At 39.0% G+C, this 25,533-nt stretch overlaps 1 protein-coding gene across 5 annotated transcripts in view; it reads right to left on the reverse strand.

Moving 5' to 3' along the window:
* NFX1 (nuclear transcription factor, X-box binding 1) overlaps positions 1 to 25,533 on the reverse strand; it is a 62,014-nt gene that overhangs the window by 33,845 nt on the left and 2,636 nt on the right. For all 5 annotated transcript variants that reach the window (XR_011337650.1, XR_011337651.1, XM_069859706.1 and 2 more), the window contains exons 2-7: positions 18,157 to 19,206; positions 15,687 to 15,848; positions 11,286 to 11,363; positions 9,840 to 9,945; positions 2,083 to 2,154; positions 416 to 555 (exon numbers count right to left, since the gene is read on the reverse strand). Coding sequence is in view for 3 of the 5 variants with exons in the window: in XM_069859706.1 (XP_069715807.1) it covers positions 416 to 555; positions 2,083 to 2,154; positions 9,840 to 9,945; positions 11,286 to 11,363; positions 15,687 to 15,848; positions 18,157 to 19,206 (1,608 nt within the window). In the remaining 2 variants the exon portion in view is untranslated. The remainder of the gene's footprint in view (positions 1 to 415; positions 556 to 2,082; positions 2,155 to 9,839; positions 9,946 to 11,285; positions 11,364 to 15,686; positions 15,849 to 18,156; positions 19,207 to 25,533) is intronic.

A 25,533-nucleotide genomic window follows, 5' to 3' on the forward strand; every position in this document is an offset into this window, starting at 1 on the left:
TTCAGCTACATCTTGAAAATCTCCAAGTTTTCAAGAAAGGAGCTTTTCCTTATAGCTAATTATAACATTTCAGCTTAGGCTCACTGTTTCTCATCCTGCCCCTATGCACAGCCTGTCTCCTCCATTACCTATTAGGCATTGAAAGAGCCCTAGTCAACCTTCTCAAGGTAACAAAGTCCAGTACCACCCCAAAAGGGCACATGTTCCGACAGCCTAATTATCTTTGCATAATTCTACCTAATCATGTTTACATTTAAACATTTAGATTGACGCATTTTCCATTTTTTAAATGTTCTAGCAATAGATTTTGGTTTTATTAAGTAAAAATAAAGCACCTGCCCCTTGGTACTTTATTTTTTTTTATCATCCTCTGTATAGCACAGAGCAGATACTCATAAGGCTGATACATACTTACCTTGCTGCACTGTTAACTGGCAAGGTGAACACTTGCCTGCATGGCACACTTGAGTACAGCTGTGCTTACCACAGTTTAAAGTATTTCCACATACATTAGAACAGTGAAATTTTGTTGACTGGCCACAGCGAACTGAATGACTGTAGGGAAATGACACCATAGCCTGTTAGCTACCATAGTATTTATAGAGCATTTAATTAAGAGGAAAACACTTTTTCAGTAAAATGTTGAAGCTTTTGAAAGAAAACATAACTTATTAACGCAAGTTTTTAGGAAATAAACCTCATATTTTCCTCCCTGCTTCCCCTCTGCCATCCCTCTAAAGCAGGACAGTCTAAAGTGAGTCTACAGAATTTTCTCTCAACAATGTAGAAAAAAAAAGGTTACACTACAATTTACAAATTTAACCTAACATATGGTTACAAATCATCCCAGAAGAGCAGATATCTACATTAAAGACATCTTTCCAAAGACTTAAACAATCCTAAGTCCACTGAGCATAATGAAGACAAGGATGTAGGCCTTAATATTGTGTAAGTAATCTATGAAAAGAGGCGAGTTTTCTAAATTCAGTTGTTAAAAGCAACAAATTCTCCTGTTCTTCCATTCTGGCTGGCCTCATACAATGGCTGTAAAATGTACATTTGAAGTAGTAGCTTTAAACCATGTTAAAGTCAGAGGTGCCATACCATACGTCTTGGATGCTAATTTAGTACATATGAAGAAATGTTATCTAAAAGCAAGTTTTAAGTACCAGATGCGGTATTACAAAAATGAGCAATCTGGTTAAAGTTGTTGGCACCTGGGGAAAAATAATAAATCAGAGTTGGTTGTAGGTGATCTTACTATGTAAAATAAAATTCAGTAATCAACAACCAATACACTTCCCTCCCGAAGACAAAGTGAATGCCTGCATTGTCTTTTGAAAAACGAAGATAACTTAATATTACATTCAAACTTAAAGAAAGAATGGTAAAAAGTTTGAAAACCTTTTCCGTGGAGCAAGAATTCTAACACTGAAATCACATTTGGTTTGGTTTGGTTCTGGAAACAACCACAGGCAAGCATTTTATTATACAGAATCAGTTCTAGCTAGCTAGAACAGGGACACTGAAGACTCAGAACAACTCAATATGAGCAATCACAAACAATATGGGCAGTACAGTCCTGCTGTTGGCAATGACACTAAATATATCAAACGTACAAGGAAAAGATAGCCTTCAAGTCTGGAATACACTACAGACTTCTCTTGTGCTAGTATTACAGATTCCCAGAAAAGTACATTTTATTTTTGGAATTATTATTTCAGGAACGGAGTAATCCAACATTACATTCTGTTCAGGTAAAAAAGATATGACTCTTTCTACTCCTTTCTCTTTTAAAAAATAAAATAAATAAATACTCAAATAGGATTTCAAAATCAAATCAACTCACAAAATGCTTGAACAATCCAGCTACAAGTACCGTCAACTGATTTTAACAGAGACAACTCTAATTTTTGCTTTAAATGTAGTTCCATTCTTCAACTTATTTTAGCACATAAAATTACAGCTTAGAAGAAACTTAGTTCTATAAACTTATAATAAACTACAAGAAATAAGTTTTAATTTATTATTACTTTACCATACTACAAGATAAACTTTTGTTTGTACTTGAAGCACTCTTACCTTGTTTGTCCACATTCACATGTTTTTGTCACAAAGGCTGGGCACGATGGACAAGGTCCTGGATGGCACAGGCTTAAAAGTAAGTCATAAAAGCAAACAAAATTGTGAAGTTAACTTTAGCTTTAGTACACTCCTTAAGAAACAAGCCACCATGAGTCATTCCACAGTGCATTTTCAGAACGTTATATAAACCACCTACACTCTTGCAGGGTATGGAAGAATTATTAACATACACGCAAAATTAGATTATTACAACTGCATCCATCTCAAATGTCACCCTTGTTGAAGGAAAACTTCAGTATTCCCACTGCTGTCAAATCAACAGTAATAGCGCTACTTACACATTTTTTATATTGCATTTTCCTAGAAGATCTGCATCAACCCAACCATGTTCCCCACTTATAACACTCAAAAAACCAAGCAAATATCACATGTCCAAACCATTAATATATTTTCATTTTTAAGTGATCTTTTATAGATCAGACACAAAAACCTCTCTAAGAATTTCTTCTTTTGAGTTGGTGGCTTTATCTTTGAACTCAGCATTTTTACCACCACCAGTATGAATTGTTGCTCCTCTTCCCATAAGGTAACACGAGGGAGATTCAGCAATTCTGCCTCAGTTTTGTTTCTTGTCATCAAATGCAATTTTCTGTCATCAATGCCAATCTTCTGCTTGATGATCAGATCTCACCTTCTATTTCAAGAAACACTAAACAGTCCCTATCTGCACACAGGGCCTCTGGCTGAGGAAAGACAAGCCCAAGCTTGTGAAATGACACTTAACCAACTTGGCTGCACTCTTCCTTAGCCAGCTCCCAGTTTCCTTCCTTTGCAAACACATCATTTCTCATGTGGAGCAATTATTATCAAGTCAGGACTGACCAGCCCAGATGGCCTAGCAAAAAGAAAAAAATTTTAAAAAACCGAAACAAAATCACAAAACCTACACACCAAAAAAGCAGCACAAGCACAGACTACCCAATTACATGGTAATTACTAAATTCCCTAAGTACTATTGCTACACAAGTTCTAATTAGTATACCAGTTACTACAGTCACGTGCAACACAACTGATGCATGCCAGCAGTTTGTCAACAGCTCTCTGGCTCAACTGTACCTGTCCACTACTAAAACACATCCACCTCTCTACATCCTCCTTTCAGGTAGTTGCAGAGAGCAATAAAGTCTCCCCTCAGCCTACTCTCCTCCAGGCTAAACAAGCGCAGTTCCCTCAGCTGCTCCTTGTAAGACTTATTGTCTTGTACCACTCCTCGCAGTTGACAACAAGGCCTTGTCTATCACCCAACTTATGCTAGCTTTAGCAGTGTAGCCAAGCTATTACACAATTGACCAATCCACCACAAAAAATCATCAACAAAAACAAAACAAAAAAACAAACCACCAAAGAAATCATAACCCTCCCTCTTTAGTAGGTCAGTTTTATGGCATAATAAGAGCTACATAACTACCAGGACAGGGACAAGGAAAAGGGAGAAAACAGCAAAACTGGATGGAGCAGGAAAGACGTGATACAGAGGAAAACAGGAAGAAAGCAAAACCATCAAACTGTATTGTGGAACTTCAGACAATGAGTATTAACTTATGCATTCTGCAACAGAAAACCTCTTGTAAAAGGACAGCACTATATAAATCACTTGGTTTGACTTCAATTTCCACAGACCCATGTAGGATTCTAAAAGCTGTGTCAGCTAATAAACTTAATAATTAGATTAAAATAGATATAAACTCAAAATACTGTGATACAGGTCATTACTGGGAAAAGGGAAAAAACATCTTCAGAAATCTTGTCACATTAAGTTTTCTTCTTAGTGTTTTACTTGAATATGACAGTGTTGAGCAAAATAATGTTAACATTGCTTCCGTGATCCCAGTCTTGGCACATTCACATTTCCTGATGATGCCATACCATGCAAGAGCAAAAAACATCTCTGATCAGTATAAGTAAGCAGTAAATACCCATAACAGACTGCAGTTCTATAGCAGGATTCCTTCTGTTAGAAGCGAATCATTCAATTTCCACACATATTCAAGTTTTGCTAATGTCTGTTTCTGAGACAGTTTTAAATAAACCTGTGTCATTTTGTTAAAATGAACAGAATAAATCTAGTAATGCAAAACCTAATCCTTTGAAATCAAACTTCTGACTTTAAAAATAAGTGTTCTTTATGCATCCCTCCAGATACAAGCACTTGCATGCTACTTATTTAGCAAAAATGTCTGTTGTACAACTTCATTTATGCAGAAGCTACAGGTAATCCACAGCTCTAGGATTTACTTGATCAATACAACAACAGTTGAGATAGAAATTCAAATTTCACTCTACACATAGATGCACACAGGAAGTGCAGATAAATCTCCTTCAATGATAAAGACTGGTAACACCTTAGTTTTAGTCTGTCTTAAGTAATTTAACTTTTTGGCTTAGTCCTTCAAGCGTTACAAACTAAACTCAGGCCAAAGACTTCAGTATTAACTTCTGTTCAGTGAATGCAGAGTCTTACTTCAAAGGAAACTCCATTATCTGTCATGATCATAGAGGACTTCTGTCAGAATTTGCCACTATTGCTGCTCTAGAGAACCAGCATACAAAAAAAGGTTATGATGACAGATACATCCAGACACAGGAAAAAAATAAACTTCCATTTGCCTGACAGTGAAAATACTAGATACTGTAAGATAGCCCGAAGAAACTTCAAGTAACTGCTGTGGAAAAGTTAACAGCACTAAAGATCTGTGAAGGAACATGAGACACTGAAATTTAAACTAGTGAAAATTTCACTTATTTCCTCTATAAAACCTTTTTCTAACGCTCTCAAGAACTTGCAGTTGGCAGGGAGAACTTCAGAGTCTTAAAATTCTTTTAAGTTTGTCATGAAGTTCATTATCAGGAACATTTTCTTGAAGGTTCAGCTAGATATTTCTTTGATGTAGAACTTAACAGAGTGTATTTTAAGCAAAAATGTGAAGAGAACTCACTTTATGAAGTGCTATGCATACCACAACTCTCACTAGCGTAAGTCTTGAAAAGCATTCCCATTTCAAACAGCTGCTTCCCTGTTACTGTTACTCAGCACTGACAAGAAAGCCATTGACAGATATAGTTACTAACCCATTTCAATAAATCTGAGATTAAAGATTTATTATTAAACCAGTACAAATTAGCTTCACTCATTTTCAAAAAAAATGTGCTAGCTAGTGCCACACTTAAACTCTATACCATGGAAAGCAGATTAACATAATTATGTCTACACTTAAAAAAAAAAAAAAAAAGAAAAGTTAGACTGAGAAAATAGATATCAGTTTGGAACTAGCCAACCATTAAAAAAAGTCCATATGCAACAATGAGGGGCAGGGGAAAAAAAAAGGCAAACTCCCCTAACTCAACTGTAAGTGAATAAACAAAACATCATTTCAGTAGAAAATCATTTGTTCTAGTGCTGTTAAGGGGAACAACGCACAGGTGTTGATAGCTAGTTACAGGCAACAGTAGGCTGCAGAATTGCTATATCCAAGTAAGCTCATTATTGAAATTTCAGTGCCAGTTTCAGACATGTAAGCATACAAGAGATGCCAAATAAATTGAAAGCCATAGCCATCAGGTTCACAAAATCTAAGAAAACATAGCTCCGATTCAAACTGAAAAATATGCAGGATGCATACATCTCATTATATCACTTTAGACAGTGCTTAAGAGACAAAGGCCTCAAAACTGATGATCCAGCACTGCCAAATAAGAAACTACAGCCAGTGAGATCTCCCACAAACACATCTCATCTGAACCCAGCTGTCACCCTAACCTCTATTAAGCAGAGTATGTACCTCAATACCCTTTCCAAAAGCATCTATGCAATTCCAAGACCTCTAGATATTCTAATTGCTTATATAAGGATCTGTTCTCTTTTGAATCTCACTAATGATCTACATCAACTTCTTGCAGTGAGATGCCCTGCCTAAAAGAATTGATCTGATGCATTCTGAATTTGCCACCTTCTGATTTAATTGAAAGTCTCATTTCCTAGCCAGGCAACACAGCAGGGGGATAATCCCCATATTTTCAATGCTTTCTTGATAAAATTAATCATTTCATAAAGTATTAAAAGATACAAGTCTTTTCCATGATTTTGAATTCAATTATTCCTCCTCAGGCACAAGAGTCTGATGCTTAGTCAGTTTTAAAGGATAAAGAGATTCTCAACTAACTTAAGCAACTCTGATCCACTTGAACTTGCTATTTCATATTACACTAAGAATAACGTAACCACTTAAGCAGCACCTGAAATAGCACAAATGGCACTACCAGAAGACTATAACACCAGTCACGTTGCTCTCAGAGCTGCTCATTCCACAGGGGACAGCCTAGCATATAGCATAACACAATGCATAAAGAAGGCAGACAGCAAGATGGAGGCTGAGGTTTTGACTAAGAACTATTACAACAGCTTACTTAGAAAACCTCCTGCTGTCTGCACATTTCATATATATGGCAGACAGAGCAAATACTAATACGGGCATCCTAATGCAAAGGAATGAGAACAATGTTCCTTTGATATCACATTGGTTGAGAAAAGGGGACAATGTTTGTTCGATCCTGGTAGTGTTACATCAAATAGCCAAAGGGTAGAGAAACGGTGTATGGCTTCTGAAACCTCAGTCAATACTGCAATTTAGATTCTGCTGCCAGGCACTGCATAAATAATTCTGATATAAATAACAGGGGTAACTATAAGCACCTAAATCCCCCACATGCTGATTTTTGATGCAATAGCCAAAGACATACAAGAAACTAAGCAAGAATCCCCTGACTCAAACAGCAGGTCCCCCAAGATGCAAAATCAGTGCTACAGACAGTGCTACAGACTAGGAGAAGTCTGTCTAGAAAGCTGCCTGGAGGAGAGGGACCTGGGGGTATTGGTTGACAGCCGACTGAACATGAGCCAGCAGTGTGCCCAGGTGGCCAAGAAGGCCAATGGCATCTTGGCTTGTATCAGAAACGGCGTGACCAGCAGGTCCAGGGAGGTTATCCTCCCTCTGTATTCGGCACTGGAGAGACCACTCCTCGAATACTGTGTTTGGTTCTGGGCCCCTCACCACAAGAAGGATGTTGAGGCTCTGGAGAGAGTCCAGAGAAGAGCAACAAAGCTGGTGAAAGGGCTGGAGAACAGGCCTTATGAGGAGCAGCTGAGAGAGCTGGGGTTGTTTAGCCTGGAGAAGAGGAGGCTGAGGGGTGACCTCATTGCTCTCTACAACTACCTGAAAGGAGGTTGTAGAGAGGAGGGTGCTGGCCTCTTCTCCCAAGTGACAGGGGACAGGACAAGAGGGAATGGCCTCAAGCTCCGCCAGGGGAGGTTTAGGCTAGACATTAGGAAAAAATTCTTTACAGAAAGGGTCATTGGGCACTGGAACAGGCTGCCCAGGGAGGTGGTTGAGTCACCTTCCCTGGAGGTGTTTAAGGCACGGGTGGACGAGGTGCTGAGGGATATGGTTTAGTGTTTGATAGGAACGGTTGGACTCGATGATCCGGTGGGTCTCTTCCAACCTGGTTATTCTGTGATTCTGTGAAAATCAAGCCCCACTAATTAATAGAGTTCATAGAGGATGCATCCTGATTAGCTGTGTCAGAGGCTCACAGACTGCAGATAGAAGTCTACTCAACTGGAATATGATGTATGGAGTCAGAGGATAATGTATGGAGAGTCCCACATACTTCAATTGCAAAGAGTTTCCCACAATAGATGGAATTAAATACTAGAGAAAGGGCAACATCAAGAATACCACACCAAGACTCAAATATGACATGTGACTCAGCCCACCGCTCACAACAAGGGATGCATCCCTCCAATTAACTTAAGTCACAGACTTGAGAAAAGCACGAATAGTTTACTCCAGAAACTTCATCATCCTGTCATACTGTGAGGCTGAAAGTCAGTGACATGAAACATTGGACCCAGGGCATGGGGGGCAGGGTTGGGCAGGTTAGGGAGGGGAAGAAAAACAAAACAGCTTTTAGGAGCAGAATGGCATGTCTGGGTCAAACCTTATCACCTTATGGGAACCTGTGGGAGCAGGGAAAAATGGCAGACAGCAGATCCACAATCCAAAGAAACAAGTGCTGACAAGAAGTATTTCCAAGATCAACTACACTCACCCAAGAACCATGAAACACGCCCTGACAGCAACAAGTCCACCTTTGAGTACTCTCAAGCAAAAACTTCGCATATATACAGATCATGATCCAGACTTCCAGATCAGTTGAGGTTGTCCAATGAGGAGGAGCTGGCAATATAGACTATTAAAGACACACTTAGCAGATAAAGCTGCACATCTCTAACTCCACCACTTCCTGATATAGAGAGAACCAGGTTTCTACTGTGTCCAACATATACCTAGGAATGTCCAAAACTGGGCAACATTGATGCCGAAAAACCCATTCCTCTCCAGAATGCTACCACAAGTCAAAGTCCCCCAAAAACCCAGTATCTTGATCCGTGCTCTTGCTGTTTCTTTACCTCCAGGACTGGATGATCTCAGCATGGTTTTACTCACGTGGAATGAGCTGAGTAAAAACACTTTTAAATTTTCTGCAACTTAAACCAGTAACAAATTGGAATTTTAAAAGGTCCCAATTTGCACAGTTCTTGATGACTAACAGCATCTACAAATTCATAGCTTGCAACAGGCACAATATTGCCACCACAGTTCAGAAGACTTCCTAGAAGAGAACGCCAGAGACAGTCCATGCTGTAGAACGGGTCAAGACAAAAAGAGGAAAAGAACAGCTGTTTCTTCCAAACACTGTAGGCAAGTTTATCAGGTAGCAAATTGCAGTTAGGGAGTTCTCAAAGGAATCTACTTGTTTCTGATTGGGCAAAGAACTCCGCCATGGACACATGCCTTTCTCAAGATGGAGGCCAGCTGCTGGTCTCCAAAAGAATGTGTTCTGCTGCATCAGAATATCAGCTGCATCAACTGCAGTCTGAAAGCTGATCTATGTTTCAGTTTTACCCTGCAAACCACATCGAAGAGAATCTAGTACAAAGATGATTTAAGAAAACAGCTATAGCATTGAAATAATAATCTGAAAAGAAACCTAACAGAATATTTTCATGTGTAGGAAAGAAGTATTAAAGAGTAAAGAAGATGTTGCAACATAACACATTAAATATAAAGTTTGGAGTAAAGTTCTAATAAAGTTCTCTGTTTCAGTAAACCGTGGAAAAAGTGTAAGATGACTACGTATGTTTGAATGACTGAAGTTTCTGATTATGTACCAAGAGCAGAAAACAATTGCTTCCGACTCTTAAAAATTTCTCAGAACAGAAATATGAACAGGTATTATGGACCAACTTCCATATACGGAAAATGAAGCTAGATACACTAGGAACAATATACACTTTATTTTTTCAGTGGGCTATTGGATGCATGTTTAAAATTACTTCTATTCACTATTATTTCTCTACTTCAATGGAAGTTCTTGAAACCAAGTCAAGCAAACGGTTCAGTTTTTAAAATAAGATGGAAATGTTGCTACAACTATTGTTGCTGACCTCCTGTTAGTTCTCTCATTTGAATTCACTTAAGACATACAAACAAAATAGCCACCATTTCTTCCAGGCTTCATTTGAGCTATAAATTAAGTACACTTCTAAACATATTCTATAGTCAAAAAATACCCAAATACAGTCTTCAGAAATTTTTCTCCACATCATTTCAATATTCATATAATCATCTACTTACATGTTACAAAGATGGGGACAGTCCAAACACTGTCTCTTCTTCCCACAAAGTTCCCCACAGCTATGTGGGATGTCATTTCTATTCCATTCAGGATTGTGCACCTTACCTATACAAAGTCAAAGACAAAAACGTATTTATTAACTAGACTACAATACCGAATTTGGGGAAAATACCACAAAACCCCAAAAAGCTGTATTTTCAATACTGGGAGTAGTCACTTTGAAAAAAACAAAATGTCCTAAGACGTTCTATGTTTTCTCAGCTTTCAGTGCTGATATATGCTCAACTTCTTTAAAAGTAAATGCCACTGGAATATCAAGATCTGGAAGACTCTTGCCTTCTGTGGTCTCAGCAGGCACTTAGGTAACTGGTATTTTACAATAAGCTAAACTGAAAAAATGCAAGAAAATTAAAAGCCCACTTCAGCTGAGCAGGCTACACACTAGGCAAGAAAATTAGAGGGTGAAACTTCATTGCTTCCTCAACAAAGAAGACAAAAAAAAAAATTAAAAAAAGACATTAATCCTAGAAAGTAAGATCTAGCTGGGAATAAAGGCGGAATGAAATGACTAGGCAAATCATAAAAATCACTTCTCTAAAAAGCAGCAGACTCTACATGACTCTAAGAACTAAAGGTAAACATTTTGATGAACATAGCAGAAAGTCCTGAACAAGAAGGGATAAATGCAGTATGTTAGCTCCAAGTATTCTGTAATTCAGACAAGAACTGAAAACTATATTTTAATTAATTTGACATAGAGCTATGAGATTTTCAAACTGTAAGGGCATGAGATGAGCACCAGGGTTAAAGTTAATTGCCATAGGTAAAACATGTAAACATAATTTGCCACTCTGCAAGAGGGGAATTAAAGGAATAATGAAGCAAACGAGCTCATGCTAAAATTTGGATGGCAACAATTAAAGACAAGGAAATTTACTTTTGATTACATAGTTATATTATTTTAACTGTTTTAGTACACCTTTGTATATTCTACAACTAGCAAGTTAGGAAATTTTTTTCAAAAAAATAATCAATTTAGAGGTTTAGATAGCTGTACGCTTGAATCATGTATTATGTCTTTCTCTGTGGCAACATACACTAAAATAACACACAAGGGTTATTTCAGTCCTTCTACAGAAGGATATAGGATATCCTTAGGATGCTTATAGGATAGCATCCTAATTCCATCATTATTGTATAAAAATCATTGCTTGTACATAGTAATATGAAAATATTCATCACTTATGATCTAATATTTCTTTTTTAACATGGTCTAGGTAACATATGTATAGTTCTCTGTGCAGCCACTATCCTGTGTGTGAATTTTAAACCAGGTCAAATTTCAGGAATGCAGACAAACAAGCAGCAATATTTGAATTCAAGTTAAAAAAAAGAAACAAAATGACAAAATTGTTTTTCTTGGCAAAAGCACAAAAGAAACTCACCACAGAAACAAGTGTAAGTCTTAGGGACTTGAATAGAAGCATTCTGACAAGCTGGACACCTCCAACCACTGTTACCATCTGTAGGTTAAAAAAAAATAATCAAAGATAAAAATTACTTGAGATAAGTAAAGAAGCTAATTTGCAGACCTAGAACAAGTGCTCTCACCATTTCTCTTACCACGCTGCAGCTAAATTAAGTTTTCCTATTTACTCATAAGTGGTGAGAAAGTAGGTTAGTGAAAATGAACTTTGTACAGTATTTAGACAGAGAAAGCAGTGGTACTTCATTTGACCAGGCTCCAACAAATTTTAAAATTGCATTTTTTCTATTATCATGCACCCTGTTATAAGACATTCTACTAGAAAATAGATAGTCTTCAACATATCTAAAGGTGTGAGGAAAAAAACAATGTCAAAGTATGGGAAATCGGTGAGAAAAATTACCTGCAGCCTTAAGCACAACCTACAGTTTCCCTTTTCACTACCATCTAGTGTTTGGTTGTATGTTACAGAATACCAGTTTAGTATTGCTTAACATCCAGAATAAAACATGTCCAGCTATACAAACCAGAATGACCTAATTCAACTAAAGGCAGCAATAGCTAGCTATTGATTAAGACATTCTTCCAGCTGGTACTTTATTGAATAGTAGTATTCTTGCTTCTGCATTTCAGTAGGGTCCTGCTTAACAGTAAAGGAAGAACTTCTGTGTAAAGAAAGCAACATTCATGAAGATGTTTTCCAGATTCGGTACATATCTGGCTATGAAGAATACCAGTATGAAAGCACTACTTGACACAAAGGAGAGCAGAGAGGGGAGACATTAAATACATATACAGATATAAAAATATATAAACTGATTATCTATTCCTGTCTCTTAACCAATAAATTCCACAGAATAGTTAGGGCTGGAAGGGACCTTAAAGATCACCTAGTTCCAACTGCCATGGGCAGTGACACATCCCACTAGATCAGGCTGCCCCATCCAACCTGACCTTAAACACCTCCAAGGATGGGGCATCAACAAGTTCCCTGGGGCAACCTGTCCCAGTGCCTCACCACTCTCATGGTAACGAAATTCTTCCTTATGTCTAGTCCAAATCTGCCCCTCTCCAGTTTATACCCATTGCCCCTCACCTTTCACTACAGTCCTTTGTAAACTGTCCCTCACCAGCTTTCTTGCAGGCCCTCTTCAGGCATTGGAAGGTCACTATAAGGTCTCCTCGGAGCCTTCACTTCTCTAGGCTGAACAAGCCCAACTCTCTCAGCCTGTCTTCGTATGGGAGGTGCTCCAGCCTTAGGATCATCGTTGTAGCCCTTCTATGGACCTGCTCTAACAGCTCCATATCCTTCTTATGTTGAGGATTCCAGAACTGGACACAGTACTCCAGATGAGGTCTCACAAGAGAGAAATAGAGGGGCAGAATCACCTCCCTTGACCTGCTGGCCATACTTCTTTTGATGCAGCCCAGGATACAGTTGGCCTTCTGGGCTGCGAGCACACACTGGCAGCTCATGTCGAGCTTCTCATCTACCAGCACCCCCAAGTCCTTCTCTGCAGGGCTGCTCTCAACCATGTCATCCCTCATCCTGTACTGAAAATGGGGATTGCCCCAACCCATGTGTCCTTGCACTTGGCCCTGTCCAGGTCCCTCTGGATGACATCCTGCCCTTCTGGTGTGGCAACTACACCACTCAGGTTGGCCTCATCTGCAAAATTACCGAGGGTGCAATCTCGCTATCAATATCATCAATGAAGATATTAAACAGCATAATACAGACCCCGTACAGACCCCTGAGGGATACCACTAGTGGCAGATCTCCATCTGGACTTTGAGCCATTGACCACTACTCTTTGAATACGACCATTCAACCAGTTTCTTATTCACTGAAGAGTCCACCAATCAAATCCATATCTCTCTAATTTAGAAAGAAGCAAGTTGTGGGGGATCATGTCAAGGGCTTGTTCGTATGAATAGGTGTAAAGCAGGCAGAGTTCCAACAAAATACACCCAAAACGATAGCTGTTGAAGCAAAATAAACACACCTGCTCACTAGTAATTCTGTATTTGCTATCCTGTCCTTTTGAGATACAAACATTCCTTACTTGTAATTATTCATCAATTTTTTTCCATACACTCCCATATTTTAAGCATCTCTATTTATAGATCTCTCAACCACAAAAATCCTTATCTGTGGAGGCATGCTCAGAACCCTGCCCCTTCCTATTGTGTATTTGTCGCCATAAAGGCACCATGAATTATATCCTCAGTTTCCAGAATCCTAAAGGATTAAGGTGGTCAAAAGAACCTTGAGTAGGAAGAGATGGAAATTACATATACAGAACACAGATTTGTATATGCAGTTTCAAACAACTTTCTTCCCTATATGGTTGCTTAGATGAGTCATATGCAATTACATAAGAAAGTATCCAATCACATCTGCTGGAATAAAGAATGAATGCTAAAAGGCTACATTTCCAAGGCAGCAGTACAGGAAAAATTTTCAAAACATACAACTCTACGTTGACATATCCATCTCTACCTTGAAGCTGCTGAAGGAGGGCTGCTTTGCTAAGCCACAGGGTGGAGAGGAGCTAGATGGAGGTCTGGTGGCCACACCACATCAGCAGTCCCATCAAAGTCCACGCGTGCAGCAAGGATGAGTGGGGGAGAATAAGCTATCCACTATGTCTCTGCCGCTTGGTTGCCTATCAGGATAACTAAACTAGCTCCTAGTCATCCCCTCCCTTATCAGTTACACCACAGCTACAGAACACAGGCTCAAATGTGATCCTTAAAGCAAAAGTATTAACAAGACTTGTGAATAGAAATCAACATATACTTGGATGATTTATAAATATATGAACTATAAGTTTTATTTGACTGGAATGGCCCGATGTACAACCTGGAGTTTTCTGGATCCCTACACAGTGGTGGGGGTTGCACTGGCAGGGGATGATGAAGCAACCCACTGCGTCCCTTACCGTCAGTGCCACTGACAAAAGGTAAAGAAGATAAGGAGCTAGGCCCACTGATACCCCAGACGTTATCACTCCAGAATAGACTACAAGAGAATGAGAGGAGTAAGTCATAATTGGAGCTCCCTCTCAGCTGGGCTGAGACCCTTACTGACATCAACATTACATCATAGATTCAATCCCTCCAAGCACCAAAGCATCTGTAAAAGCTTCATATGCAGCAACCTCATGGAAACATCTAAAAAGACTTTATCACTGAACTTCAACTCCAGATAGGTCATATAGTCCCTCAAAAACCCTTACAGGATGTTAATATTGGTCTAGACTTAAGCTTATATTCTTGATTTAGAGTAGGACCCAGAACTGCATTTAAACATATAGTTTGCTACCTATAATGTTACAATTCTGTCTCCCTCGGTGTGTGACATAGGTACTTAAAAAGAACTCCAAACGGAAGATTTTTGTGACTTCAATTGTGGCAGAATATACTAGTATCAACACTGGCAGTTTCATGTTATCATTTCTAAAAGGCTTTATGCAGGTCTACAATTAAATAACCCATCAGAATAAATTGTTGCTTTAACTTCTTAGCTAGACACAATCAAAAGCTTTTGCCTCAGTAATAAAAGAGTGACAGTATTTGTCTAATATCCAAGTAACATTGAATGGCTTTAGCTGTTGAACAGCATGGCGTAAGAAAAAAAAAAGGCAGCAACTAATCCTTTCTGCAAGAGATTTATAGTCTGTACAAACTTCTCTCAAACATCTGGAAATAGCTGACAAAACTATATTTCCTCAGTCTTCACAGAGAGACAAGAAGAATGGTAAGTGCTAAATAAGCAGGGTACAGAAAAAAATTAACCCTACTTCAAGATTAACATTAATCTTCAGAGTGCGTCTACATCACACAACTGAATACAGCAAAGGCTGCAACTCACACCAAAGCATTCAAAAGGCATAATGTAGAGGTACAAGTTGCAAAAAGTGGTATAATATGAAGGATCTGAAGCAATTTAAGCTAATGACAAATGCAGAAGCTTTTTTTCTTCTCTCAATCTCATTTCACTGCACAGCATCAATGACAGATTTCAGGAGTACTTTAACTGAGAACAGAACTAAGAAGCGGTTGAGTAAAGCAGATAACTCATGCTTGGAGTGCTCCTTGTGTTTGACTGCTTTGTCAAGCACAGATGAGAGAAGATGAAACATTCCTTGGTGTGTGAAAACACAGCCACAGAGTTTTGCATCTTAATGCATTGATTTCATTGAGTGATTTTATACTAATGCAATAAAACCTTTTTTTATTAAATACTTGCTTTGTTTACTGGTTACCTTAGACTATTTATAATTAGTTTTCCAACACAAGAACTTTGCTATTTTATAATATTTGAAAGAGAAAGTATGCAAGAAAGAATACTAACCTTCAGCTTGTGAAGCTGGTGATCGTGCCCACTTCTTAATGCAATACAAGTGGAATACATGGTAACAATTCTGACAGCTCCAGACTGGGGCTACTATTCGGACCACCTCACAGCAGACCATGCACTCATACTTCTCTGTGGCCAGCTGTTCAATCAATGACCCTGCAAATAAAAAGATATTACTTCTGCATGAAACATCTGCTAGCTGAGGAAAAAAAAGAAAAAAACAGAAAAAGTGAAATTGCAAGATTTCATTTAAATTATAACATAACTTATTTTTCCTGTGTGGCTATAAGCAAGGTATTAGTTTACTCCCAGGAGATTCCAGTTTGATACTTGGTATGCATTCTTATACGCATTTCCCTAGTTTCAGAGCAGGAAGAGGGAGTATTTTATGGGAGAGATTCCCATAAAAGTGGCAGCAATAATTTCTGTTGATGAATAGCAACCATTCTGATCTTAGTTAGTTTTAAGCTTTGCAGAAGTTTGAGATTTGACTTCTCACTCTATATGGGAAATTTATCTTTGCATAAAGTTTAAACAAAAAAACTTTTAACAACAGAAGTTTCAGTCAAAATTAAATTCCCATCCTCAAGTATTCCTGGAAGACGACAAGACAAATATTAACAGTGAAGTACCTGCATTATAGAAATTAGCCCCTCCTAAACTGATTGTTTTAGGAGTGGAACTACTGGGAAACAACAAAGTACAGGCCCTTTTGAGCCATATGAAAGAACATGAAAAAGTACTTTGAAAATAAAGCAAAAACTCCAAATGAAAGACAAAACAGCCTGAAAATATAGTAAAATGTGCAACCATAACAAATGCACCACAACTTCAGTTCTGCAATATTAACTCTGCCATCAAGCTAAGGCTTCCAAACACACCTTAGAAATGCTATTTGATCTATGCCCACAGAATTTAAAAATATCTTAATGAAAAGTGTAAAAACATACTCTTTTTAGATGGTGCAAATATATGACATGATAGAACTCATAATGAAGGACAAAAAAATGAAAATAATAACTTAAGAAAAATTACTATCAATTAAAAATGTGCTTGTACCACACATGACTGAAAGCAAGCCCGTGGATGCCTGGAAACTTGGAAGTGTTAACACTGTTCGCACTCTTTATTAGGATATAAGCACTTTCGAGATTCTTTTCCAACCCTCCTGCAGCGAGCACCACAAGATTTAAAATTAAATGTAATTTCTGCTTTTGGTACTCTATGAATATTGCCTGCTGCAAAGAAAACATCCCTACCTAAGGCAGACTAGTTTTCACCAGGAGAATAAAGCTATACTGTGTTCAGAAAGGATAACTGTCCCATAAATAGTCAAAGATCACCAATTCAGTCCCCTGCAAATAGTGGCAGATACTGTTTCCAAAATAGCTCCCAACTAAAGCATGCAAAGAAAGACTGCCAATTTGGCGGTGGAAGTTCCTTAAGTTCCACTGTAAAAGATAACCACTTCTCTTCCTCCTTACTATACAAGATGCTTTTCATTTAATAATAACGCTAGGAGAACAACTGAGGTATCTTTAATGCTATGATTCAATAAGAACACAGGAGCATAAAACTTAATGTATTTAAGTTAAAAAGCATCACGGGGGTTCTCCTAAGAGAACAAAGTTTCCGAGCAGATCTATCTTGCAAGTATGCTACTACTTTTGCAGTTCTGAAAGAGAAAAAATGCTGAGAAGCAAAATCTTCAAAAGATTCAATACCACAGTTAAAGTAACAGGAAGTAGTCTATCCATCTCCATCACTCTGGGCATCATGAGATCAAGCTGAGATGCTTCATTAAAAACTAACTAAATATAATTCTTAATGTTTGGTCAAGTAGAAAGTAGGGGAGGAAGAAAATAAGTTGGCACAAAATTCACTCACAGTCAACACCTGTGGATCTGCTTTACACTGTCTACAGCAAATTTCTGTTCTCAACTTCCAAAAAGAATATCCAAAGACCTTCTCTATTTCTATGTACCTTTTGATACTACCATTCCAAAAAAAAAGAAAAAGGAGAGGAAAAAAAAAAATCCATTCAGTAGAATACAGATCTTCCATCTGGCACTTCCCTATTTCTACATAAAACATGAGAACACTTATTCCACAAAAATCAGTTTTAGGATTGTCCCTCTCAAGTCCTATTGTTCATAATGTTCAGAATTTTACTCTCCACTCCCACAACATTTATGTTTTAACATGGTGCCTGGCCAAGCCATCGTTTGCAGTTTGGTAACAAACCAAAACAAAATAAAAAACTTGAATCTGTTCTTCCCTAGTAAACCTACAGAATACCTCCTCAGTCAGAAACCACACATTTACATTCGATTCTCCCCCTTGAAACTGACACTGACCTAATATGAAACAATAAGCCTCTTCAGCTAATCAAACATGAAGACAGTTTAAATTATTCAAGATCATATCTTTAAGACAGGAGTACAGGACAGCCTAGAAAGCTTACCTGTGTGAGTTTCTTTGTTTTTTGGTACATCGCTTAGCTTTTTCCAGTATTGAGTCCAGCTGAAATGAAGTGCAGATGCTTGATCTCCCTTTAGGAGGAACTTTCTTCCATTATGTCTGACAGAATCAGACAGTTGATGCCTGATCTCACTAGGCAGTTTTTCATCATTTTTGAGAACAGAGAGTTCTCTCATCTTCTCATTCTTATCTTTTGGAGTATATGCAAGAGAAGACTTCTTACCTACTTTTGTACTTTTACTGTGGCGAGAATCATGCTTTTTCTGACACTCCTTTTCTGCTGGGGGTTTATTCCATACAGGCTTCCGGGGATATCTTTTATTTACATAACTGTAGCCCTTCTGCTCATCCCCACTACCAACAGGTGCATCACAGAAAGCCTTTCCAACAGATGATTCTGAAGAGTCAGACTGAGTCAACTCCAACGATGGAACATTTTCTAACTGCTCCACTTTCTGTTTAGAGCTCACTCTCTTTTCTCGGTCATGTGCTTGCTTTCCCTTCTCCCTGAAACCTCTTCCAGATGCATGCATCAGATGTGTTTTCTTCGGCTTTGCTCCTCTGCTGTCTGCATCAGGTACCTCTCTGTCGCTCTCTGAGGAGAGAAAATCATTGCATCCTCTAGGAGGTGCTCTTCTCCCAGGTACTACTGAAACATGTGACATTCCTGGACTTGCAGCAGCACCCACAGTGCTTTGCCTTGTCTTACTTCTCATGTATGTGCTATCGTTTCTGGATCTGTGCCATCTGTGGTTTTGCAAGCTGTGGTTTTTCAGACTTTTACTGGTACCAAAATACTGGTGTAAGTCTTCAGACTTCCCATAGCGATCTTCTGGATTACAAAAGTCATGATGCTTCGTGGAAGAGCTTTTATAATCTGTACCTCTTTCAGAAGACGGACTAAGAAATGGTAAATTACGTCTATGCTGATTACTGTTAGAGTCTTTCCTATCTTTATTTACCCAGTTTATATCTGTAGGTTTTCCTTCTCCTGGAACAGAATCAGCAGCATCAGGCCTGAAATTCAATGCACCTAAAAAGTGAAAAAAAAATAAAAAACATACTTAAGACTATTAAATAGTAAACATCTCTCTTCAGCAAAGTCACCATACACGCAAAAGATCAGAAGTTCAAGCAATCCATATTTGACAGAACAACTGCAAATAGGTTTCAAGAAACTAGAGTTGAATCATACAGTGCTTTGCTGAAGTTGCCTTCCCTTGATATCTTTATAGAAAGACTATGATGATCCAGAGTTAAGATAAAAATATAAGGTGAATCACAGCATTTGAAGCAGCACTGTACGTAGACAAGGCATGCAAATGTGATAATCAGTTATTAACATACCCTGAAGTTTTTTCCTAGCACATCTACATGCACACACAAACCTGAATTAAAACGGGTCCTTTAAATACAATGCCTACACCGGAGTTTTTAATATTACACTAGAATCACCAGGTTGAAAAAGACCTCTTGGATCACTGAGTCCAACCATTCCCACCTGTCACTAAACCATGCCCCTGAGCACTTCATCTACCCATCTTTTAAATACTTCTGGGGATGGTAACTCAACCACCTCCCTGGGCAGCCTGTTCCAGTGCCCAATGACCCCTTCTGTGAAAAATCTTTTCCTGATGTCCAGCCTGAACCTCCCCTGGTGGAGCTTGAGGCCATTCCCCCTTTCCTATCACCTGTCACTTGGGAGAAGAGGCCAGCACCCTCCTCTCTACAACCTCCTTTCAAGCAGTTGTAGAGAGCAATGAGGTCTCCCCTAAGCCTCCTCTTCTCCAGGCTAAACAATCCCAGCTATCTCAGCTGCTCCTCATAAGACTTGCTCTCCAGCCCTTTCACCAACTTCACTGCCCTTCTCTGGACACAATCCAGAGCCTCAACATCCTTCTTTTAGTGAGGGGCCTAGAACTGAACACAGGATTTGAGGTGAAGTCTCACCAGTGCTGAGTACAGAGGGAAAATAACCTCCCTGCACCTGCTGGTCACACTGTTTCTGACAGAAGCCCACCTGGGCACACTGCTGGCTCATGTTTAGTCAGCTGTCAATCAACATACCCAGGTTATTCTCCTCCAAGCAGCTTTCGAGCCACTCTTCCCCTAGTCTGTAGCACTGCACAGAGTTGTTGTGCCGCAAGTGCAGGACCTGGCATTTGGTCTTGTTGAAGCTCATACCTTTGCTCTCAGCCCAGGAGCCCAGCCTGTTCAGATGCCTTTGGAGTGTCTCCCTACCCTCAAGAAGATTGACACTTCCTCCCAGCTTAGTGTTATCTGCAAACTTGCTAAGGGTGCACTCAATGCCTTCATCCAGGTCATTGATGAAGGTATTGAACAGAACAGAGTTCAAGCATAAACTCTGATTAGAGGTGTCAGCCTCACCTCTGTGCCTGGGAAGATCATGGAACAGATCCTCCTAGAAGCTATGCTAAAGCACATAGAGGACGGGGAGGTGATTAAGGCCAGCCACCATGGCTTCACCAGGGACAAGTCCCGTATAATCAACTTAATGACTTTCTACGATGGGGTAAACACAGCAGCGGACATGAGAAAACCAACAGATGTCATCTATCCGAGCTTCTGTAAAGTCGTTGACATGGTCCACCACAACATCCTTCTCTCTAAATTGCAGAAATATGGATTTGATGGGTGGACTACTCAGTGGATAAAAAACTGGTTACATGGTCATATTCAAAGAGTAGTGGTCAATGGCTCAAAGTCCAGATGGAGATCTGCCACTAGTGGTATCCTTCAGGGGCATGTACTGGGACCACTGCTGTTTAATATCTTCATCAATGATATTGACAGTGAGATTGAGTGTGCCCTCGGTAAGTCTGCAGATGAGACCAACCTGAGTGGTGTAGTTGCCACACCAGAAGGGCAAGATGTCATCCAGAGGGACCTGGACAAGCTGGAGAAGTGGGCCCATGAGAACCTCATGAGGTTCAACAAGGCCAAGTGCAAGGTCCTACACTTGGGTTGGGGCAATCCGCCATTTCAGTACAGGATGAGGGATGACGTGATTGAGAGCAGCCCTGCAGAGAAGGACTTGGGGGTGCTGGAGAAGCTCAAAGCCCAGAAGGCCAACCGTATCCTGGGCTGCATCAAAAGAAGCATGGCTAGCAGGTCAAGGGAGGTGATTCTGCCCCTCTATTTCTCTCTTGTGAGACCTCATCTGGAGTACTGCGTCCAGTTCTGGAATCCTCAACATAAGAAGGATATGGAGCTGTTAGAGCGGGTCCATAGGAGGGCTACAACGATGATCCCAAGGCTGCAGCACCTCCCATACGAAGACAGGCTGAGAGAGTTGGGCTTGTTCAGCCTAGAGAAGTGAAGGAGATTATGTAGGAGGAGACCTTATAGTGACCTTCCAATGCCTGAAGAGGGCCTGCAAGAAAACTGGTGAGGGACAGTTTACAAAGGCCTGTAGTGATAGGGTGAGGGGCAATGGGTATAAACTGGAGAGGGGCAGATTTGGACTAGACATAAGGAAGAATGGAACAGGTTGCCCCAGGGAACTTGTTGATGCCCCATCCTTGGAGGTGTTTAAGGTCAGGCTGGATGGGTCCTTGGGCAGCCTGATCTAATGGGACATGTCCCTGCCCATGGCAGGGGGACTGGAACTAGATGATCTTTAATGTCCCTTCCAACCAAAACTATTCAATGATTCTACATATTAAATGGAAGAGGAACTCTACTCAGGGCAGCTTTGCAAAATTGTCATTATGAGGCCATCAGCATTAACCATGCTTCTACTTGAGATGTCTTCTGCAATTTACTGTCTTTAGATAAAAGGAAGAGATGCACATAAGAAATCGTGTCTTGCTCCATTTCATATTACATTTTGCAAGTGGGGTCTACCTACTACAGAAGTTATCAGGTGAATATTAGGGACAGTTTAATGGGCTGTGGCACATTTGTTAAGGCTTACACAGTAGTGTAAAAAGAGAACAGGCTTCTAAAAAGTCTCAGGTGCTCATTTTACAGATTAGGTAGGTTACCTCTGACAGTAGGGCAGGTGCAGTTTATTCGTGGTTAAAGACAGTTCAAAGAAGAATCAGTGACTGGGGCTATGAATGTAAAAGACGCTCTAAAAGGCTAATTCTATCCAAGTCTTTCAACTATCATTCTAACTTTTTAATAAATATCATGGAAATTAACATTTTGAAAGGATGAACAAACCAGAACACTGCAAAGCATTAAGATAGGCATTTTCAGTCAATTTCACTTACTTTCAATTGGAAGGGTTTTTTTTAAACTTCTAGGAATGGCCATAACTACTATGAGGGATTTGGTGGCCAAAGTGAACATATAACTTTGTGAAAGCAACGCTGTAAGCTTACTAAAATTTAGGAATTTAAAATTGCATTTAAGGGTGTTCTTAGCCAGATAACTTGTTTTAAAGAGTCTCTGTAAAAATCATTTTAGTCTTCTGTCATTTAAAAGACAATATATATAATTATATATTACATACTATATTATTTCTGTTTAACAGAGTAAAAGATATTAATATCATATAGTATACATTATTAAAATAAGAGTATATTGCATTATTATGTGCTATGCTAGATTATTTATTAGTATTGTTACACCAGATGTAAATGGCAAAGTGCTTGGGGTTTTTAAGCTGTAATACTAACTGGATTTTGAGATAACAGAATCAGAACACCAGATAAAGGTCTTTCAAGAAAGCTAACTGAGTTAAGAATCAATCTTCACTCAAGGGCAAGGGAAGCAAAGAGGAAGATGCTGATCTCTTCACACTAGGATTCAGTGCTAGGATGTATAGGAACGGCTCAAAGCTGCATCAGGGAGGTTCAGACTTGGCATTAGGAAGTATTTTTTACCGAGAGTCAGACCCTGGAATAGGCTTTCTTGAGGGGTAGTCAACACTCCAAACCTGTCAGTGTTTAAGAGGCACTTGGAACGTGCCTAAATAACATGCTTGAACCTTTGGCCAGCCCTGAAGTTGTCAGGCAGTTGGGCTCAGTGATCAATTTTGGTCCCTTCTAACTGAACTATGCTATTCATAGTCATTAGGACTGCAGACCCTAGTAGGTACAAAATATTGGACTTATACATCTGAAAAATTTTGGACTGCAAGCAGCTTCCCTGGAAACATTCTATTTTTGTCATCTCAGCACATGTACCGTGTGTAAAGAACTGAAAATATAAAGCTGTCCTTTTCACTTTCTACAACTATTCTTACTTTCAGTTTTTCCAACACCTTGCCAGTTGCTTTTCTGTCACTAATAAAGGACTACAAATATAAATTGCAGTCCTTTTACATTACAATGCAAACAGTAGTCATTCCATACAGATTACTTAGATTAGTTTAAAATATCTTGATTTGAAGACAGAATGCAGTCCTATCATTACATACAAATCTTATTTGAAACAACCCATTTTATTACTTGGTTTAAGATTTAAGTATGTTAAAATTTAAAGACTGATAAACAGATATAACAAGGTTTCTTAACAAGGCTTCTTAATGTTTAATACAAAACCATGGTTTTTGAAAATACACGTTTTTGGAGTTTGCCTCCAAAACGTGTATTGTATAAAGACCATTGTTTCTCTGGTTATGAGATATTGTATGCAAAGTGTATGCATGAAAGAAGCCCATTACTGCAGAGGGCTTTCAAATTAATCCAGTAAGTAAGCTTGAGTAAGTATGTTTTGTAGATCAGTAAAATATACTATCTTATACTGACATAAAAAACACGCTAGACATGGCTTTAAAATGTTGGTTTTCCAAAACGTAGTCAAATCGACTCTTGAGCATGGCCTCCAAGAGGCATAACCGAGACTGGAAATGTAGCTGCGGAAGTGATATTTCTGAAAATACTTCACAAATCAATTATTAAGTCTGAAGAAACAGATGGGCAAATAGGATTTTGGTATTAAAGCATCTCCAAAATATGAGTAATTCATCAAGTCCTTTCATATCATCCATGAAGAGGATTCCTTATCTTACTGTCATCATTTTACATCATTAAAAAAATCCAAATAAGTAGTAAATTCTACTGAAAATTGTTTGTCTGCCAACATAAGACACAGCAGAATACGCGCACAAGCATAATGATCAGTAGCTAACACTGGCTCAAATTTCCTGACATGTTTAGATGTGCGTACACAAAAAATCAAAAGAAAGAAAGAACCTCCAAAACTAGATTCCAGCCTGTATTTCTATAAAATAAACAACGAAAATCACGAACAACCTCTACATTGCAGATTTTAACATTTGTAAGAGCCTGAATGTGAATTAAAACCAAACATACGAAGCACACATGGTTTCACGCCTGTTCTGTCATAACACTACACTACACAGCATTAACTGTGGACAAAACCAGAATGCTCTGACAAAGCCACATAGTCTGTGTGAACTATCCTTCAGAAAATTACTTGATAAAAAGATGAAGCAAATTAGTGAGTACGTCTCATTTTAGAAAGTACAAGCTCTGCTTCAAAAACAGAGCTTCTTCTGGGGACCAGTACAGGCAACCTTAATAACTTGGGTACTTTTTTAATGATAATATCAATAATGGCATTAGAAGATGCCTCTTAAAACATGCCTGTTATTTCTTAGTACTGCTTCAACAAGCTAAATTCAATGAAATTTTGAAGTGCCAATACACAATGTAGAGACTATATGAAGCTGATAATTAAGAATAACTGTAAGAAAAAAAATATACTGAAGAAGTCTAGCCATAAAAAATATAATGGGGAGAGTCCACAAGGTAGACCTTTAGGCATCAGAGGCAGTACTTTTTCATTCGTAACTGAATTCAGCTCCATATCCTAGATAGGTAGAACTCCAATTTGCCTTCTGAAGCTTCAGATTAACAAAAACCAAGAATTAAGAAACCAACACTGATTAATGTCAGTCTTTCTAACCAGACAAGCACTTCTGTGTTTAACTGACCACTTCATAAGGAGATAACCACGAATTCAACGAAAAATGTGTCCCCTTGAGTATTATGAGCAGTTTTGGGCTCCACAATACAAGGAGGATATAAAAATATCAGAATGTGCTCACAGGAGGGCAGGAAAGATGGTGAAAGGACTAGAGGACAGGATAAGGAGCAGCCGAGTTCAGATTGGAGAAGTGGAGGCTGAGGAGTAACCTCATTGCTGTCTACACCTTCCTCATGAGGGTGAGTGGATCGTGTGCTGGTCTCTTCTACCTGGCGGCCAGTGAAAGGATGCAAGTGAATGGCTTAAAGCTATGTCAAGGGAAGTTCAAATTGGGTAGTAGTAGGAAAAAGTTGTTCAATGAGAGAGTGGTCAAGCACTCAAAAAAGCTTCCCAGGGAAGTGGTCACGGCCTCGGCCTTTCATTGTTGAAGTGTATG

This window comes from Phaenicophaeus curvirostris, chromosome 6 (assembly GCF_032191515.1).
Source record: "Phaenicophaeus curvirostris isolate KB17595 chromosome 6, BPBGC_Pcur_1.0, whole genome shotgun sequence".
In the NCBI taxonomy this organism is placed as follows: Eukaryota; Metazoa; Chordata; class Aves; order Cuculiformes; family Cuculidae; genus Phaenicophaeus; species Phaenicophaeus curvirostris.